The sequence below is a fragment of the Urocampus carinirostris genome, chromosome 13 (genome assembly GCF_059441175.1).
Source record: "Urocampus carinirostris isolate Australia breed hairy pipefish chromosome 13, RoL_Ucar_1.0, whole genome shotgun sequence".
Lineage (NCBI taxonomy): Eukaryota > Metazoa > Chordata > Actinopteri > Syngnathiformes > Syngnathidae > Urocampus > Urocampus carinirostris.
In genome coordinates this window covers 3,166,554-3,187,530 of record NC_142361.1, presented here as the reverse complement: position 1 = coordinate 3,187,530, position 20,977 = coordinate 3,166,554, and the positions used below count along the sequence as shown (strand labels likewise).

The window sequence follows — 20,977 nt, the reverse complement described above, 5'->3', positions numbered from 1 at the left end:
AAGCAAAACCAGAAAGCTAGGATTGCCCAAGACCAATAAGACTTTTTAAAATGGCTTAAAATTGATCCAAAATTGATGCACAGGGAGACGATGCAGCGATCTTAAAACTGGTGTAATGTGATCCCGGCCCCCGTAAGGACATGTGCTGCTAAATTTTGTAGCAGCTACAAGCTAAAAATTTTCTTTTTGGGAAGACCGGAGAGGAGGGCACTACAATAATCTAAACAAGACTATATAAAAGCATGCATGAGCACCTCCGTGTTTGCCTGACAGAGAAATGGGCCGGTATGGGCTATGATCTTGTGACGATAAAACCCGATTTTTGCTATATTTTTCATATGTTGAATAAAATTACATTTAGAGTAAAAAATAACATCCAAATTTCTTACAAATCCTAAAGGTCCAAAATCTTGTAGTTTTGGTCAAAGTTTCTCTCTCTGACTTTCAGGACCAATGAATAAGACATCTGATTTGTCTTGGTTGAGCTGTAGGAAGTTATCTGCTATCCATGACCTAATATCTGAAATTCATTTTAAAAGAGTATCTATAGGACTTGTGTCATCAGGGAACACGGCAATGTAGAGCTGGGTGTCGTCAGTGTAACTATGACTTGAACCTTGGAGAACCCCACATGTAACTCCATGGCTTCTTGAGGAACATACATCCATACCTACTAAGAAATGTCAATCTGTGAGGAAGAACAAAACTAGTTCAAAACAGTACGAGAGATGCCCACCAAGTTTCTTAGTCTATTTAATAAAATCTGGTGATCTACTGTGTCAAAAGCAACACTGAAGTCCTGTAGCACAGAACTGTAAGTTTATTAAAATCCATATTATACCTGGTCATTTAAAATCTTTAAAACGGCAGTCTCTAAAATCCTGAAACCAGGTTGGAATGTCTCTAAAATAAATAGGGTGACCAAACGTCCTCCTTCGCCCGGACATGTCCACTTTTTACATCCTGGGGTTTACCAAATTCATGAAAATGCCTGGTTTTAATTATTTTTAATGTGACCAATTTGCATGGGTTGAAATTGTCTGACGCTTTGCACTGAATACTACTGCACTGGGTTACATGTGATGTATTCCCTGGGAGCCTGCCTAGCGGTTGGTTCTGCTGTGCTCAATAACAGAGAGAACGAGAATGCCTAAGCAAAGTGCATCTTCACAGATGAGCTGCAAAAGAAATTCCCCACATACCGTCCCGGTCGAAACAAATGGGAGGTAGAGCGCACTGTGTGCGAAGCTGGCACATATGTTTCGGTGTCTAACAAAGATGCTGGAGACCTGAGAGCTCACATGGACACAGAGAAACACAAAAAAGCTGTGCGTGGTGAGATTTCTTCTGATAAGCCGACCGACTTCCTTGTAAGACCCGGAAAAACAGAGGATGCTGTAAACAGCGGAGGGTGTGTTTGCTTTTCACATTGTTAAACACCATAACAGCTACAGGTCCATGGGTTGCACAAATGCCTTGTTGAAATTCCATGGAGCAGTGAAAATATTCCCTGTTATAATCGATTACTTTGACTGGAAGAAGGGTGGTGCAAACAAAATTAGTTGAAGTTAAAGACCCACCAAATGAAACAGCAGAAACCATTGCACAATATCTCATTGAAACATTGGCAAAAAACAATTCTATAGAAAATGTATTGCATTTACTGGTGACAACACAAATTTCAGAGGAATCCGGTGTGATGAAGAGGGAAAGAATGTGTTTGCACAATTAAAGAGGAGGCTGCACAACAAGACTCTGATTGGTGTGGGTTTCCTTGCACACATACTGAATAATTGTGTTTATCGACGGGCAGACACAATAGATGTTGACCTTGAGAGTGTCATGTTCAAAATCTACCAGCACTTTCATATTTACACAGTGCGCACTGAGAACCTCAAGGAGTACTGTGACTTTCTTGACTTTGAATACAGAAGGATGCTTTCTCCCAGCAAGACAAAGTGGCTGTCATTGTTTCCAGGTATTGAGAGGATGATACAGATGTTACCAGCTTTAAAGGCATTCTTTCTGTCTCAGCAAAAACACTCATAGTGATCAAGATGTTTTTTGAAAATGACTTCAGTGAGATCTACCTCTGGCACATACACTCATTCATGTCTGTGTTCCACACCTGCATTCAAGAAATAGAAAAGAAAAACAAGTCAATTATGGAGGTGAAGAAAATTCTGAACAACATCAACGCCATTCTTCTTGAATGCAAGAGCAGCAACTTCTTGTCTCTTAAAGTTAAGTTACTACTAGCACAAAAGCGCAGCGATGGACTTGGTAAGGGCTGTGACCAGTTCTGTGCCGATGCGCAAGGCCTGTGCAGTGCATGTCTGGAGTATCTGGAGAAGTGGATGACTCCCATGGAAGAGTTCTCAACATTCATGTGGATGGATCTGAGTAAGCCACCAGATTGGAATGATGTGGAGGCCTGCATCCAGTACCTAGGAGAAAAGTGGGTGTTAATTGATTATGTAAAGTGTTTTGACCAGGTGACCAATCTGAGGAAATTCACTAAAAAGGTGCAACAGTGATGAGGAGTTCAGTGGCTTCCAGGCCCACCAGAAGTGGACAAAATATTTTGAGAAGGCCAAAAGCATTGCATTTCATTCAGAACTCCTGAAAATTGCAGTTTGTCTTTGCATTTCCTTCTTATAATGCCAATGTTGAGAGGGTTTTCTCATTGATGCAGAGCCAGTGGACCAATGAGAGGAACATTCTTTCTGTTGAGTCATTGAAGGGGAATCTAACTTCTTGCAAAGACTTTCATACTTATTTGTTTAGTAACCGAAAACATCTGGGAAAGATCAGCTCTACAGCAAAATATGGATGGGCAGACAAGGAAGGTGAAGAAGAAAAGCAAAAATAATAAAACAGGCATGAGGAAGAAAAATAAAGACTTAAGTGACGGTTTTTGTTTGTTAAGTTAGTACCGTTGTGAGGCCTCTGTTTGAACTTTTTGTTAAAGCTGGATATTCTACAGAAGAAGTTTTATTTAGAACATTTATTTCAGATTATATTTACAGTAAGAATTCAAAAGACAGCTAAAACAGGAGGCATTATTTTTTTTATCAGTAATTCATTCAAGTTTTAAAACGTTATTATTGTTGTACTATTTTAGGAATAATAAAGTCTGTTGAGAAACTGCGAATTTGAATTTGTGTCTTTGGTTATATACAGTAAAGAAAATAAGTATTTGAACACTCTGTTATTTTGCTTTTTATCCCACTTAGAAATTGTGGAGGGATCTGAAATTTTAATCGTAAATGCATGTCCACTGTGAGAGAGATAAACTAAAAAGAAAAATATTGCGTATTTGAAACGACTGAAACGACCCAACCTTGATCCAGAAAACTTATGTAATTATAGACCTGTGTCAAACCTACCGTTTCTTTCTAAAATACTTGGAAAAAGTAGTGGCACAGCAGCTGAATGATTTCATGTCCGAGAACAATCTCTTTGAATCAATGCAATCAGGATTCAGGGCTAACCACTCTACTGAGACAGCTCTGATTAAGGTAACCAATGATCTCCTACGGGCAATGGACTCTGGCGCATCATCACTTTTGCTGCTGCTGGACCTTAGTGCTGCATTTGACACAGTGGACCATAATATCTTGCTAGAACGGTTGGAAAATGGATTGGTCTCTCAGGAAACGTCCTCTTATGGTTCAGATCCTACCTCTCAGATAGGACACACTGCGTTAAATATGGCGAATTGACATCTGAGCCCTTTAGTGTTACCTGTGGTGTTCCGCAGGGTTCAGTGCTTGGCCCCCTTCTCTTCAGCATTTATATGCTTCCATAGGTGATATTATTCGCAAGTATAATATCAGTTTCCATTGCTACGCAGATGACACTCAACTCTATCTCCCGAGGGAGGAATCTGCCACACTAAACTGTGGAAATTTGGAGGCCTGCCTCACTGAGATAAAAGAGTGGATGTCACTCAATTTCCTGCGTCTTAACTCTGAAAAGACTGAAATGTTAGTTATTGGTCCATCTAAGTCCCGTGACTTATTCTCTAAAACCGCTGTGAACATCAACAATTGCCACATCACACAGAGCGACTCACTTAAAAATGTAGGTGTCATTTTTGACCCCGATCTGTCCTTTCAAACACATGTGAAGAAAATTACTAGAACCGGTTTCTTCCATCTCCGTAACATTGCTAAAATCTGTCCTATACTTTCTCAGTCGGATGCGGAAATCATAATTCACGCGTTTGTTACCTCCCGTCTCGATTACTGTAATGCACTACTTTCCGGTCTTCCGATGACCAGACTCAAGAGTCTTCAGCTGGTACAAAATGCTGCAGCGAGGCTTTTAACTAGGACAAAAAAGTACGATCACATCACCCCAATTTTGGCTAACCTGCATTGGCTCCCTGTTAGCCTAAGATGCGATTTTAAGGTTCTCCTATTACTATACAAAATCATACATGGACTTTCCCCCTCATATCTTTCAGATCTGATTTCCCCCTATGTCCCGGCCCGAAGCCTTCGTTCCGAGAGCTCCGGTCTCTTGGTGATCCCAAGAGCCAAGAAGTGTTCCGCTGGTTCGAGAGCGTTCTCCATCCGGGCACCGGTGTTGTGGAATGCTCTTCCCCCTGAGATCCGATCTGCAACCTCAGTGGAAATGTTTAAATCTAAGCTTAAAACTCACTTCTACTCTATAGCAAACGAATAACCTAAACTTCTTATATGTAATAACTTGTGAAGCCCTTTGAGACTATTTGTGATTAAGGGCTATACAAATGAAAATGACTTGACTTGACTTGAATTTGAACACCTGTGTATCATCTAAAATTCTGACCCTGAAAGACCTGTCAGTCCGCCCATTAGAAGTCCACCTGCATTCCATGTATCATCCTAAATCAGATGCACCTGTTTGAGGTCGTTAGCTCCATAATGACCCCTGTCCAACCTGTAGAATCAGTAAGACTTGTAACATGCCGACGACCAAAGAGCTGTCCAAAGACACCAGAGACAAAATTGTACACCTCCACAAGCCTGGAAAGGGCTACTGAGCAATTGCCAACCAGCTTGGTGATAAAAGGTCCACTGTGAGTAATCATTAGAAAATGAATAAATATGACGGTCAATCTCAATCGGAGTGGAGCCCCATGCAAGATATCACCTTGTGGGGTCTTAATGATTCTAAGAATCAGCCCGGAACGACATGACAGGAGTTGGTCAATGACCTGAAAAGAGCTGGGACCACCGTTTCCAAGGTTACTGTAGGTAACACACTAAGACGTCATGGTTTGAAATCATGCATGGCACGAAAGGTTCCTCTGCTTGAACCACCACATGTCAAGGCCCTTCTTAATTTGCATATGACCATTTGGATGATAGAAAGGAGTCACGGGGGAATGCTTTGTGGTCAGATGACACCAAAATAGACCTTTTTGATCATAATTACACTCCGCGTGTTTGGAGGAAGAAGAATGAGGAGTACAATCCGAAGAACACCATCCCTAATTTGAAGCATGGGGGTGGTAGCATAATGCTTTTAGGGTGGTTTTCTGCACATGGGTCAGGACGAGTGCACTGTATTAAAGAGAGGATGACTGGGGCCGTGTGTTGTGAGATTTGGGGGAACAACCTCCTTCCCTCGGTCAGAGCATTGAAGATGAGTCATGGCTGGGTCTTCTAACACGACAACGACCCGAAGCACACAGCCAGAAAAACCAAGGAGTTGCTCCGTAGGAAGCATATCAAGGTTCTAACATGGCCCAGCCAGTCTCCGGACCTGAACCCAATCAATAGTCTTTGGAGGGAGCTCAAACTACGTGTTTCTCAGTGACAGTCCAGAAACCCGACTGATCTAAAGAAGATCTGTGTGAAAGAGTGGGCCAAGATCCCTCCTGCCGTGTATGCCAACCTGGTGAAAAATTACAGGGAACGTTTGTGTCATGATTACCTAATTGGAGCCACCTGGGGTAATCATCTGACGCGCTGGAATGCGCTCCCTGATTGGTTTATGTTCCCTTTTTAAGCACGCTACGCGGAGACCTCTTCGTCTGAGGATACTTTTTACCCCGTTTGACTCGCCTGATTTTCCTGTGTCTTTTTGACTTGTTTACCTGATTCTGCCTGCCTCCGATCCGACCTGCTTCCGTTCCACGCTACGATCTTCTCTCCAGTCCCGGTAAACTCGACCTGCTTCCGTCCCACGCTACGATTGGCTACGTGTCCCGAAGTTGTCTTCACGGCGTTGCTGCTGACGTTCGACGGTCATCGCGTCTCCCGCTAACCCCGTACGCTTCCCCAAATAAAAGACTTATAACGAACGCTCTGGGGTCTCCTGCTCTGTTCTGGTCCGCCCTGACAGAATCCTCAGACCAGAATGGACCCCGCGTTCGTACATCTCCCCTGCCTGCCAGTCCGACTCTCCTGCCTGCCAGTCCGGCTTCGACTCTCCGGCCTGCCTGTCCGGCTCCGCTGCCTGCCAGTCCGACTCCGCTGCCGGCCCTGATTCTGCCTGTTCTGATTCTGCCTGTCCTGTTTTTGCCGGTTCTGAGTCGACTCTCCTGTTTGCCTGTTCTGAGTCGACTCTCCTGTTTTTGCCGGTCCTGATTCTGCCTGTTCTGTCTGTATCTCCGGTCCTGATTCTGCCTGTCCTGTCTGAATCGCCGGTCCTGATTCTTCCTGTTTGCCCTCCGGAACCACCCTCTGCCGCCCCTTCGGATGCTGATGAGGGGGCTTCCCTCCATTTGGAGGGATTCTGAGAGGTATTGTGCTGTTACATAGTTCCCCGATCACCCGTGTTTCCCTGTGACGTGTCTTGGATTAAAAAAAAAATTTCCTGGGGGACTTCTGGAGCCGTCCCTTGAGGGTGGGGGGTTCTGTCATGATTACCTAATTGGAGCCACCTGGGGTAATCATCTGACGCGCTGGAATGCGCTCCCTGATTGGTTTATGTTCCCTTTTTAAGCACGCTACGCAGAGACCTCTTCGTCTGAGGATACTTTTTACCCCGTTTGACTCGCCTGATTTTCTTGTGTCTTTTTGACTTGTTTACCTGATTCTGCCTGCCTCCGATCCGACCTGCTTCCGTTCCACGCTACGATCTTTTCTCCAGTCCCGGTAAACTCGACCTGCTTCCGTCCCACGCTACGATTGGCTACGTGTCCCGAAGTTGTCTTCACGGCGTTGCTGCTGACGTTCGACGGTCATCGCGTCTCCCGCTAACCCTGTACGCTTCCCCAAATAAAAGACTTATAACGAACGCTCTGGGGTCTCCTGCTCTGTTCTGGTCCGCCCTGACAGTTTGACCTCTGTAATAGCAAACAAATGCTACTATACCAAATATTAACATTCATTTTCTCAGATGTTCAAATACTTATTGCAGTTAAAAAAATCATGCATTGTGATTTCAGGATTTTTCTTTTTAGTTTATCTCTCTTACAGTGGACATGTACGTCCTATGAAAATTTCAGACCCCTCCGTGATTTCTAAGTGGGAGAAATGGCAAAATAGCAGCGTGTTCAAATACTTATTTTCTTCACTATAGCTATTAATTTTTTATCAAACTGGATTTCCAACCCATATGGAGGAGGCTGACTGTAGATATATTTACAGTGCATCTGGAAAGTATTCACAGCGCTTCACTTTTTCCAAATTTTGTTATGTTACAGCCTCATTCCAAATTGTATTAATTTAATCTCTTATCTCAAAATTCTACACAAAATACTCCATTATGACAATGTGAAAAAGATTTTTTTTTTACTTTTTTTGAATTTATTAAAAATAGAAAACTAAGAAATCACATTTACATAAGTATTCACAGCCTTTGCCATGAAGTTGAAAATTGAGCTCAGGTGCATCTTTTTTCCACTGATCATCCTTGAGATCTTTCTACAGCTTAATTGGAGTCCACCTGCAGTAAATTCAGTTGATTGGACATGATTTGGAAAGGCACACACCTGTCTATATAAGGTCCCACAGTTGAGTGTGCATGTCAGAGCACAAACACCAAGCATGAAGTCAAAAGAACTGTCTGTAGACCTGCGAGACAGGATTGTCTTGAGGCACAAATCTGGGGAAGGATACAGAACTATTTCTGCTGCTTTGAATGTCCCAATGAGCACAGTGGCCTCCATTATTCGTAAATGGAAGACATTTGGAACCACCAGGACTCTTCCTAGAGCTGGCCGGCCTTCTAAACTGAGCGATCGGGGAAGAAGGGCCTTAGTCAGGGAGGTGACCAAGAACCCGATGGTCACTCTTTCAGAGCTCCAGCGTTCCTCTGTGGAGAGAGGAGAGCCTTCCAGAAGGACAACCATCTCTGCAGCAATCCACCAATCAGGCCTGTATGGTAGAGTGGCCAGATGAAAGCCACTCCTTAGTAAAAGGAACGTGGAAGCCCGTCTGGAATTTGCCAAAAAGCACCTGAATGACTCTCACACCATGAGAAACAAAATTCTCTGGTCTGATGAGACAAAGATTGAACTCTTTGGTGTGAATGGCAGGCGCCATGTTTGGAGGAAATCAGGCACCGCTCATCACCAGGCCAATACCATCCTTACAGTGAAGTATGGTGGTGGCAGCAGCATGCTATGGGGATGTTTTTCAGCAGCAGGAACTGACAGACTAGTCAGGATAAAAGGAAAAATGAATGCAGCAATATACAGAGATATCCTGGATGAAAACCTGCTCCAGAGCGCTCTTGACCTCAGGCTGGGGCGAAGGTTCATTTTTCAGCAGGACACCGACCCAAAGCACACAGCCAAGATCTCAAAAGATTGGCTTCAGAACCACTCCGTGAATGTCCTGGAGTGGCCCAGCCAGAGTCCAGACTTGAATCCGATCGAACATCTCTGGAGAGATCTGAAAATGGCTGTGCACAAACATCTCCCATCCAACCTGATTGACCTTGAGACTTATTGCAAAGAAGAATGGGCAAAACTGCCTAAAGATAGGTGTGCTAAACTTGTGGGATCATATTCAAAAAGACTTGAGGCTGTATTTGCTGCCAAAGGTGGATCAACAAAGTATTAAGCACAGGCTGTGAATACTTATGTAAATGTGATTTCTTAGTTTTCTATTTTTAATCAATTCAAAAAAAGTTAAAAAAAAAAACGTTTTCACATTGTACTAATGGAGTATTTTGTGCAGAATTTTGAGATAAGAGATTAAATTAATACAATTTGGAATGAGGCTGTAACATAACAAAATGTGGAAAAAGTGAAGTGCTGTGAATACTTTCCGGATGCACTGTATGTGATAAGGCATCTTTGAGTGAACTTCAAGTATAATTTAAGTATCCCGAGGCCGGGCCAGGTGTCTTCTTTTTCGGAAATAAAAATTTGGTTTAAATGCTTAAAAATGGTATACAGTATTGGACACTGAACAGTAATTATTGAAAATGTTCGAGTCTAAATTGCTCCTCTTCAGATGGGGCCTCACCGCCGTTTCAAAGGCAAACACTCCAGGGTGGTCGTAGCAACGAGCACTTGATTTCTGGATGATCGCATATCCAGCAAAAACCTGCGATCGTATATTAATCTGCACTTTGAGTTGACTATGTTCGCTGTCAAAAACTGAGTCGAAGACTGGGTTTTTTGACCAAAATGTAAAAAACTGTGGCGAGCCGATGTAGCCGCAGCCGAGCAGGGTGCCGCCATCTTGGAGTCAGGTCATTTGACAGTTGTTCGAGGCTCCCATGTTGCCATTCTTCAGAGAAGATACAAAGAGGAGAACAACTTGCAATTTAAATTTAAATACTCTCTCATGTTTGGCTTTACCTGTGTATGTAGGTCAAGGGTCAATGAGCTTACCAAACAAATTTTGTGTTCCAAAAATTAGTGCTAAAGGTATTCAAATCAATAAAACAACAAGAGTGCCCAAATTTATGCACCTGCCTACTTTTGTTTAAGTAATTATTGTACATCTGACCCGCACAGTTTCCACTGTATTTTGATCAATTATAGCATTTACTAACAGTATTCACACTGTGATAATCTCACAGCAATTTGGTCTCTTAAAGGGACAATGTGTATTATTTATCGCGTCTCCGTAATTGAAATAACTTCATTCATCTAAAAAAGAATATTTAAATAATAAGCAAATATACACAAACTATCATACAAAAACGCATTTTTTTTAAATACACGTAGGTAAAGAAATTTGTATTTATTTAACATAACATGAGGCTCACATATAGGGAGCTGACATAATTATCTGCCATCTTGCTGCAACGGGTACCCCAAAAACCTGGCGAAAGCCGGGCAAAAAATTTGAAGAAATGCCGTGCTATGGTCACTTTGAGTCTCTGTCTTTTTTATTCTTGTGCTTTTTAGCACTTGTTTTCAGTTGCACAACACCATACAAATAATACACAGGCAGGTGCTTTAAACTACCATCCTTTTAAAAAGTAATTAATGATAGTTACTTGATACTTCTTCCAAAAAGTACCTGAGTTAGTAATCAGTGAAAGTATTTTTTTTGTATTTTTCTCATTTATTTTTTTCTTTTCAGTCATGATGCAACAAACATCACAAAATAAAAAAAAAACACCAGAAAAGAAAAAAAGACACGCTAGGTTGAAGCCAAGGCTTATAAGAGACCCGTCAGTTACCAAGGAAGTAACTATTTCCGTTACTTTAAAAAGAGAATGTTGTTTGTCAAAGAGTTAAAATTTTTGTGAGCAGTGTTTCAATAGAGAAGTGTTATAGAACCTTGCATTATGTATTGCACCTCAGCAGAAACAGATATATCCGACACTTGCAACAAAAATGAATAATAAACAATATAATAAAATAACAATGAAAAGTAAACAATACAAAGTGAGTTTAATAAATTAAATTTAACTCTGGTCACGTAGACATATGCTACTGTGCTTCAAGTATTTTCTTCACAAAAATAAAGTGGCTATCCAATCCCTCTCTCAATGTGATGTTATGTGCTTATTAACAAGAGAAAAACAATACCCATGATGCAACATTGTTAATGAGCATGTGCCTTGCGTCCCCTAATGTTTACAGATGTATGTTATGGTTAACTTGCGAAGTTCACGAAAGTAAACACCCTCCGCGCCGACACGCCTTGTCTCAATTTATTCAAAATAATGTACCGCTTTTGACCGTCAGTAACGTAATGCCTTTGTAACGGCGGAAAAAATAGTTACCGGTAATTAGATTACCGCGTCACTGAAAAAAAATCATGCCATTTCATAATGCCGTTATTCATAACAGCGTTAAGTATTCCCAACACTGTTTGAATACAGTTGAAGTTGTTATTTTGGATTCACAGATTTTGAAAAGGTTTTTGTGTTCAATGTTAGTGTACATTTTCTCCCACAGGACAACCTTGGTTTTGGGGCTCTCGCCGACGCCATCACAATTGTAAAAGATGAAAGATGGAAAAGGATCCGTAGCTCTGTGTCGCCGTGCTTCACCAGTGGAAGACTGAAGCAGGTACGGAGTCTGATCTTACCGGATAAGAAATTTCACCTCTCAATTGTGACAATTTTTTTAGGGAGAAATGTCATTAATCGACATAAGAAGCATTACTTTTTGGGCCTAAAACACGGGTCGGCAACCCAAAGTGTTAAAAGAGCAGTATTTGACCGAACAAACATAAAAAAGTATCTGTAGCCACAAAAAATAAAGGCTTTATATACAGGATTTGTACGGGTGCTTGATGTCCTTGAAAATGCTCTAGTTTTAATGTTTTATTTCAAGATCAGGAAAATGCTTGAATTTTGGATAAAGTGCTTGAAAATGCTTGAAATTGTTGCCATTGCCATGTTCCTTAGCAGTCTGACTCTATAGACCCATCAATGAATGAAGAAAAAAATTAGTAAAGCGTGTCAAAATGACGCAGATACAGCTACTCTGGTGGCTTGCCATTATGGTGTTGACATGTGAAGCATCACCGCTCCTTACAGGTCATACCAAAGAGGAAAGGTCTTTTTTTTTTCTCTTTTGGCTCAGCTGACAGGCTCTCCTCAGATTTTTTTAATGATATATTATCAATAAACATAAAACATTATGCACCAAATTATTTAGTAATAAGTAATTTCATATTTTTTGACGGGAACACATAAAATATAAATTGAAATATTCACCGATCTTTAAGAAAAATGGTAAATTACAAAACAATTTTAGCTTTTTGCACAATGAACTGATTGAAAGTGGAACAACATCACAAAATGGGCAGATGAGTGGTTAGTCTGTCAGCGGCACAGTTCTGAAGTCCTGGGTTCAAATCCAGCTATCATCCTCCCTGTGCGGAGTTTGGATGTTCTCCCTGTAGTTCCGTGGGTTTCCTTGGACGCTCCAGTTTCCTCCCACATTCCAAAAACAGGCATGTCAGGTTAATTGGCCGGTCCAAATTGGGTAAGGCACATGCTTATTAACAATTGGTAAGATACAGGCTCTTTAGGGGTGGCTCTTGAGAGTTTTCACGAAGCCTACCTGTAGCAGTAAGCCGGACCTGGAGCCTCTCTATTGCTTTCTCTCCGGACGCAGCTCCTGTCTCATCCCCGACCTGATAACAATCTACGGAGCATCCCTTGGTGATCAGCATTTTGTTGGGCTCTTCTGACTTTCCCCAGAGACGGGTTTAATTGATGAATTTCTTTTCAAATTAAAAGGCCACTGGAATACTAGCTGTCGCCGTGCTTTGCAGTTTGTTTTAGTGGCAAAATTAACTTGTCGACCCGCCCCACTGCTCGACTGACAACATACACCAGCTTATCACAGTCGCTCACAAAGACAGTCACAACCACCCAACATACACAGCCTTCTACGATTTTGCTACCCTCTAATATGAGTGGGAGAACTATTTTGAAAAGTATTGAACACAATTTCTATCATTTTACTTATTTATTTACATGGTGGAAAACTGACGGGAATTTACAGTATTGCTGCAATATGTTGTCATGGGGGTAGGAACCTTTGCGAGGTAACTATTCACTGGTGTGCTTTACAGTGTGAATTACTTCCGCCCAAGTCATATCAGTGGATGGATTCAAGAAATGTTTCAAAGAGCCTCATTCCAACACACAATCTCCTTATTTTACAGAAACCCTGTGGGTAAGGCCTAGGCCAATTTAAATTAATATTGCGGTGTGAATCTTCGTGTATTCTGGGACCCGTAACACGATCTGCCCACATGTTTGCATTTGCTGTGTGTTGTCTCCGGCAGAACACAATGATGATGAAAATTCGACAAATATCAAAACCACAATATAGTGAGGGATTACTGTAATGTTACAACATGGACAACAGTTAAAAGTAAAGGTTTCTCATGCTACAATGTTGTGGAGGGAAAAATAACAATGTTAAACTGCAGGAATTAATTTGCAAATACTTTTTTGAATTGTGATTAACAAGAAAGCTTTATCTTAAAAAAATGTTTTTCAGGTGTTTTCCCTGGTTACTCGTTCGACGGATCGACTGATCGAGAGCCTGGCCACGAAGGACTCGAACGAATCTGTGGACATCAAACAGTGCGTATCAAAGGCAGATAATTTCACCGTATATAAATTTGACTGCCTTTAGATAATGTTTTCTCGTTATTATCATAAATGCACGTCTTTATTGAACACAGGCATGTCCAAAGTCCAGCCCGTGATCTAATTTTTACTGGCCCACGGCCTTTGTCATAAAATTGATCATTCGTGGCCCACCAGTAATTTTGACCACGGTATGAAATAAAAACATTTTTAAAAAAAAGTTTACTTTGCCCAGGGCATTCTGTGTGAATTTTAGCCCACCACATTTCCAACATGGCAACTGTAAATAAAAAGGGAAAGTTGACTGTGAGGACCACAGGACAAGTGGAAATTCAAGTATTTTTCCACCAAAATCCAAAACAATTGCGTCTTTCTAATTTGGCAAGAGACTGTGGCTGTTTTCAAATATAAATATAATATCGGGCCAATAAGAATGCGGCTCTTTGCCTCATCATATTTTCTATATACTGTGGCTCTTTGCCTTGTTTCATGTTTAGTTTTTTCCCCTCTTAAAACACACTTGAATCCATCAGAGTTAATAACAAATAATAAATACAATTTTGAAATTAATTTGGCAGATTTGTTGTTTTTATGCTGCTCCGGACACATAACTGACTGCCAATCATCTGCGTAGGTTACGTATAATGCCGGGAAATTAGGTAAACATTTCATTAGCGTGCAGACTGTTGCCCTCATGGTCAAAATGGCAAAATGCAAAGCGAAACAGAATTATGAAGTTGAACACAGGACATTTCAGGAAGAATGGGAAGATGCTTACTTTTTTGTTGAACGGAATGGCAAATCACTCTGTTTACCATGCACTACCGCGATATCCCAAGCCAGGTAAAAAGACAGTCTCAAGTGCGTGGTGTGTGGCTCTTTGACTCTCACAGTTAAAAACTTCGACTCTTTGTGTCAAACTTGTTCGCCACCCCTGATATAGTTGCTTAGCGAGTGTCTCGCTGTCAGGCGGGACCGAAGGAAAACTGCACTCGTTTCTTGGTTTTTATTGGAAGGAAGGAATGACGAGGCGTGATTCTTCGATCCGTTGTTTGACGGATTGACGAGGCTTGACAGGTGGGTGAAGGCTTGGCGGGAATGGTCGTGGACAGGCGTAATCGTCGTGTTGTTGGTCGGGGCTGGAGAAGAAGGCGTCGTCGTGTTCGGAAGAGTGATCAGGAGTCAGACGGGCAGGGCAGGTCGGGGGACTGGAAAAGGTTGAAGCAATCCGGCAGGGGGCCGATTCGAAGCCTTCTGCCAGGCACAGGTTTGGAAAGCCCCGACATACTCCTGGACGTCCTTTGCCAATGAGGGCCTCCAGAAATGTCGGGCCAGGAAGTTGCTGGTGCGGGTAGCACCCGGGTGACAGGAGAGACGAAAGTCGTGCCCCCATTGAAGGACCTCCGACCGTAGAGCTTCCGGGACGAATAGCCGCCCCACTGGGCAAGTACTGGGGCCTGCTTGGTCTTGGAGGGCCTCCCTGACGCGGTCCTTGATATCCCAGGTGAGTGTGGCCAGTACCCGGGAATCAGGAAGGATGGCTGTCGGACCCTGGGAACGATCGTCCTCCTTTTGGAACTGGCGAGAGAGGGCATCTGGCTTGACATTACGGGACCCGGGGCGGTAGGAAAGGGTGAAGTTGAAACGGGTGAAGAAGAGTGACCAGCGGGATTGTCTCGGGTTCAAACGTTTAGCAGATCGGATATACTCAAGATTTTTGTGATCAGTCCAAACCAGGAACGGAACTGGCACCCCTTCCAGCCAGTGGCGCCATTCCTCCCGTGCAAATTTTATGGCTAGCAGCTCACGATCCCCCACGGCATAATTGCGTTCGGTGGGGGATAAGCGTCGTAAAAAGAATGCACAGGGGTGCATCTTTTGATCCTTGGCCAACCTTTGAGAGAGGACAGCCCCAACTCCTACGTCCGAGGCATCCACTTCAACGACTAACTGACGCCCCGGGTCAGGTACTTGGAGGATGGGCGCCGTCGAAAATCGAGCCTTGAGAGTGGTGAATGCTTTGTCGGCTGCAGGAGACCATCTGAATGTTTCCTTGGGGCTAGTGAGAACCGTCAACGGACCCGCTACCGTGCTATAGTTCCGAATAAATCGTCGGTAAAAATTGGCGAAACCCAAGAACTGCTGGAGCTTCTTGCGATCCATGGGGACTGGCCAGGAGGTGACTGCCGACACCTTTGCAGGATCCATCTGTAATCTCCCCTCCGCGATGATATACCCCAGGAATTACACTGTTTGGGCGTGGAACTCACACTTCTCAGCCTTAACTAAGAGGGAGTTCTCTAGGAGTCGTCGAAGGACAAGTTGGACGTGCTGCGTGTGTTCCTCCAGTGATTTAGAGAAAATCAGAATGTCATCCAAGTAGACAAACACAAGCTTGTTGAGTACATCACGCAGCACGTCGTTGATAAGGGACTGGAAGACGGCGGGGGAGTTGACTAAATATGACTAAATATTCGTAGTGCCCCGTGGGAGTATTAAAGGCCGTTTTCCATTCATCTCCTTCCCGGATACGGACCAGATGATAAGCGTTTCTGAGGTCCAATTTAGTGAACACCGTGGCCCCTTGCAGCAGTTCAAAGGCGGAGGCAAGCAGTGGTAAAGGGTAGCGATTCTTAACTGTTATGTCATTAAGGCCCCGGTAGTCAATGCACGGTCGTAAGGAACCGTCTTTCTTGCCGACAAAAAACCACCAGCTCCAGCCGGGGAAGAGGACGGCCGTATTATTCCGGCTGCCAAGGCCTCCGAGATATATTCCTCCATGGAATGTCTTTCGGGTGCAGAAAGGGAATAAAGACGACACCGCGGGGGAGTAGAGCCAGGCAGAAGGTCGATAGCACAGTCATAGGGGCGATGTGGAGGAAGGGAAGTGGCCTTGGCTTTGCTGAAGACCTCCCGTAGGTGGTGATAGCAGGCCTTGGACAGGTCAGGAGGAGACTTGGAAGCATAACGTAGACAAGATTGATGGCACTCGACGCCCCATTCCATCATGTTTCCCGAACGCCAATCAAAGTGAGGGTTGTGCCGTACCAGCCATGGATGGCCCAAAACGAGTTGCTGGCTGGGGGATGGGAGCAGGTGGAACCGGATTTGCTCCCTATGATTGCCAGAAAGTCTCATCTCCATTAGTTCAGTAACCTGGGTAACTGTGCCCAGAAGACGGCCATCTAGTGCTCAGGCGATGATAGGAGTAGCGAGGGGATTCAAAGGAATTTTGAGTTTGCGGGCGAGGGAGAGGTCCAAAATGTTAGCTTCGGCCCCGGAATCCACTAGCGCGGAAAGTCTCTGCGGGGAACCGGCAATCAATAGATGCACCTTGAGGTTTTGGAGGACAGGATAAGGGCTGAACTCAATCGGACGCCTCCGTTGTCCGACGAGCTCCCCCTTTTAACGGACACGTTTAAATTCGATGCCCCTTGCCACCGCAATAAAGACAGAGTCCCTCAGAAACCCGCCGCCGGCACTCTTCGGCCGATAACGCTGCCCGATTAACCTCCATTGCTTCGTGGGGGACTGTCATCGGGGATCGGGGCGTTTGGAACCCACTTGGCTCTTTGGGCGAGTTCATCGGGATTCGTGTTGTTCTTCCCCTTTCCTGTCGTCGTGCTTGGACCCGACGGTCAATTCGCGCCGTCAGTGCGATGGCTTCGTCAAGGGTAGAAGGCGGGGTATGGGACACCAACTTGTCCTTTAAATAGTCGGCTAAACTGTGGAGATAAGCGTCCACTAACGCTTCCTCATTTCAACTTCTCTGGCTAGCGAGTGTTCTGAAGTCTATGGAGTAATCAGCGACCGAACGTTTTTCTTGACGTATGTTCAGAAGGGAGCGCGATGCGTCAGACAAGGCTGACCCAGTGTCAAATACTTCCAGAATTTCCTGGGAGAATAGGGCGAACGAGGAACATGCCACCGATCCTCGCTCGAACTCAGCAGTTCCCCAAAGCCGGGCTCTCCCAGTCATGTGGTTAATGACGAACGCTACCTTGGCTGCTTCGGACATGAAGTTTCGGGGTTGCAGGTCGAAAATGAGTCGACAGTTTACGAGGAAGGCACGAACTTGGGTAGAGTCACCGCAAAACTTTTCGGGTGCGCCCACACGCGGTTCTGCTGCTTCGGAGACGTGCGAGGTAGGCAATGGAATGATCCGCGAGGGTGTTTGTGGGCTCGGAGACGGATTGACAGGTTGCGGAAATGGTGACGTCAGTAATTTTGACAGTTGCTCTGACAGGCTCGCTACTTGTTGTTGGTTTTTCAGTAATAGATGTTGTTGCTGTTGTAAAAGACCTTGTTGCTGTTGGACTTGTTGTAATAGTGTGGCGACGTCACTTGCGGATTTTTGTACGGCGCTCTCGGCCCATTGTAGCCGCTGCAGAGCGGAACGAGGCTCCGAGTTGCTTGGTTCTTCCTTCGGAGAAACGCGCGCTGATCTCATGATTTGGTCTGATAGTTCTGTCAGGTGGGACGGAAGGAAAACTGAGATCACTTGCACTCGTTTCTTGGTTTTTATTGGAAGGAAGGAATGACAAGGCGTGATTCTTCGATCCGTTGTTTGACGGATTGATGAGGCTTGACAGGTGGGTGAAGGCTTGGCGGGAATGGTCGTGGACAGGCGTAATCGTCGTGTTGTTGGTCGGGCTGGAGAAGAAGGGCGTCGTCGTGTTCGGAAGAGTGATCAGGAGTCAGACGGGCAGGGCAGGTCGTAGGCAAATTCGGAAACGGGTTAGCAACGGAGATCAAGCAGAAGAAAACAGGAGGCAGGCAAAGATTCTGAGGTACGGGCTTTCTGAGCAGATGGCAACAGGTAGCATAGTACTATCAGACAGCTTGTTTCCGGAAGCTGAGGATTTAAATGGACAGGGTGCGCCAATCAGCTGTCCTGGCTGTTGGCGGCAAATCCTGAGCACAGGTGTTCCCGATCCGGGTGATTGTGACACTCACGGGCCGGATTAAAATCCTTGGCGGGCCTAAATCGGCCCGCGGGCCACTTGTTTGACACCTGTGTTTTATATGACAGCTAAAAACATTGTATCAAGTGCTTTGACCCACAACTACATGTTTTACAATGCCTGTTAACTATGATAAATACAATCAGTGATACACTTTACTTGTAAATGGCAATTAGTGGATTTGAAAAATATCCCAAACCCTGTCCAAAAATACTTTATTTTACCATGTTTAGTTCATAACATATGTACACTACTCTTCAAAATTTTGCGATCGTTAAGACATGTCCTTATTTCTGAAGAAAAAGTATTATTTTTTGGGATAAATTAAAATGACATTAAACGAAGCAGAAATACACCCCACATAATGTCAATTTGGTAAATGTCTATTTTAGCTGCAAATGTCGTTTTTTTTCTTAATGAAATAGGAGTTGAGAGGCCCATTTCCTGCAACCAGCACTTCAGTGTTCTAATAGTACATTGTGTTCGCTAATTTCGTCAGAAGGCTAATGGATTATTAGAAAAGCCTTGTGCAATTATGTTAGCTGAGGTTAAAACAGTTGAGCTGGTTAAAAAAGCTGTAATATTGACCTCCCTTTGAGCTAGTCCAGTATCTGGAGTATCACGTTTGTAAGTGCAATTAAGCTCTCAAAATGGCCAGAAAAAGAGAACTTTCATGTAAAACTTGACATTCTATACTAGTTCTACTAAACGAAGAGTATTCCGTGCAAGAAATTGCCAAGAAACCAAAGATCTCTTAAAACGGGGTGTACTAATCCCTTAAGAGAACAGCACAAACATGCTCTTATCAGAGTAACAAGTAAAGTAGGTGGCGCCCCGCTGCACAACCAAGGAAGAGGACAAGTACATTAGAGTCTATAGTTTGAGAAATAAACACCTTACAGGTCCTCAACTAGCAATATTGTTAAACATTACCGGCAAAACACCAGTATCAACATCTACAGTGAAGAAGCGACTCCGAGATGCCTGCCTTCAAGGCAGAGTTGCAGAGAAACAGCCATATTTGAGACTTGCTGGCAAAAGGAAGACATTAATATCGGCAAAATAAGACAGACATTCGTCAACTCATTTGATAAATGAAAGTGTGACTTTTTTCATGGAAAACACAAAATTGTCTGGGTGACCCCAAACTTTTGAACTGTAGTGTGTGTGTAGTTACATTTTTCTTCATGGAACTGTAATGTTTTTGACTTGAATCGGTTATATATTCAGAGCTAATTTACACCAAGGAATAGTTCATTTCTTTTACATACCATTCAATTACATTTGGTTACATCAAGCCTTTTTAGTACAGTTATTACGCTAAAGTGGTCCTCTGTGGAAATTAGGTTGACTCACCCTGCTTTAGATTATTCAAAACATTCCATGGCCTATTCTGATAATTTGAACTTTTTTTCTAGAATAGCCTTTACCACAGGGGTCTCCAAACTGTTTCAAGTGCTGAGCTACCCTTTGTTACTAATTAGCGGAAAGGGCACCCAATTTGACATACATTTCTAAAATAGCAACTTAGCTAGATGGCTTGAAATAGTAGCCCGATAGTTAGCTAGAAAAGTAAAGGGGTAAAAAAAAAAAAAAATACTGTTAACCTGCTACTAGAGTAAAAAGCAAACTAAATAGGCGGATAGAAAGCTAAAAAAAAGCTAGTTAGCTAGCTTGGAAAGGGGTCAAAATTTAGTGTGATAACTGGAAAAATAGGATAAAATGTTAGTTAGATATCCTTTCAATAGCTTGCGAAATAGCTAAAAAATGTAAGAAGATAGCTAGCTACAAAGCTAAAAAAGTTTAGATAGCTAGCTAAAACAAAAAACTCATTCGCCTTGTAAAACCCTTTTGGAATTTAGTTTGTTTCCTTTCTGTAAAATAAATTAATAAAAAGATGAATATATTCATTTTTTAACACACGAATAGATTCTCATTCGACTCTCTTAATTAATTGCCTAAAAATAATGATCAATACTTAATTAGATTTTTTTTTGTCCATGAAGCCCATGAACTGAAATGTATCTATTTGAATTTCTAAAATAACAATTTATCATGTTATTAATATGTTATTACCTGGTCAATTATTAAAAATAGGGTTAAATAGACTCGGTCAACCTATAAAAAATCATTCGACCAGAAAATCACAATGGCGCAGTACTGATAAGCTATTTTCAGAACAAGTCAGCGGGCCCCTAACCTGTCTTAGGGGGGACCCTGGAGCCCCCTTTTTTTAACCACAATTTGAAAAGTCAAACTTTTTCGACCTAATTGATGTATAAAAGCGAATAGTAACTTTACAACTTCATATTCATATTCGTATTTTTCCCTGGTTGTTATCTTACAACTTTTATTTTTATTTCAGATTCTTCGGTCCGTACAGTTTGGATGTGGTAACCAGCGCCTCCTTTAGTGTGGACACAGACTCCATCAACCGGCCGGACGACCCCCTCGTTCTTCACCTAAAGAACATTTTGAACTTCAAATTTTGGCCCATAATATTAATGCGTAGGTAGAATACAACATGCTACACAATTTATGGC

At 43.0% G+C, this 20,977-nt stretch overlaps 1 protein-coding gene across 2 annotated transcripts in view; it reads left to right on the top strand.

Annotated features, from left to right (window-relative positions):
* Positions 1–20,977, top strand: part of LOC148353498 (cytochrome P450 3A30-like) — a 54,604-nt gene that overhangs the window by 5,196 nt on the left and 28,431 nt on the right. For both annotated transcript variants that reach the window (XM_088350779.1, XM_088350778.1), the window contains exons 5-7: positions 11,312–11,425; positions 13,379–13,464; positions 20,800–20,942. In XM_088350779.1, the coding sequence (XP_088206905.1) occupies positions 11,312–11,425; positions 13,379–13,464; positions 20,800–20,942 (343 nt within the window). The remainder of the gene's footprint in view (positions 1–11,311; positions 11,426–13,378; positions 13,465–20,799; positions 20,943–20,977) is intronic.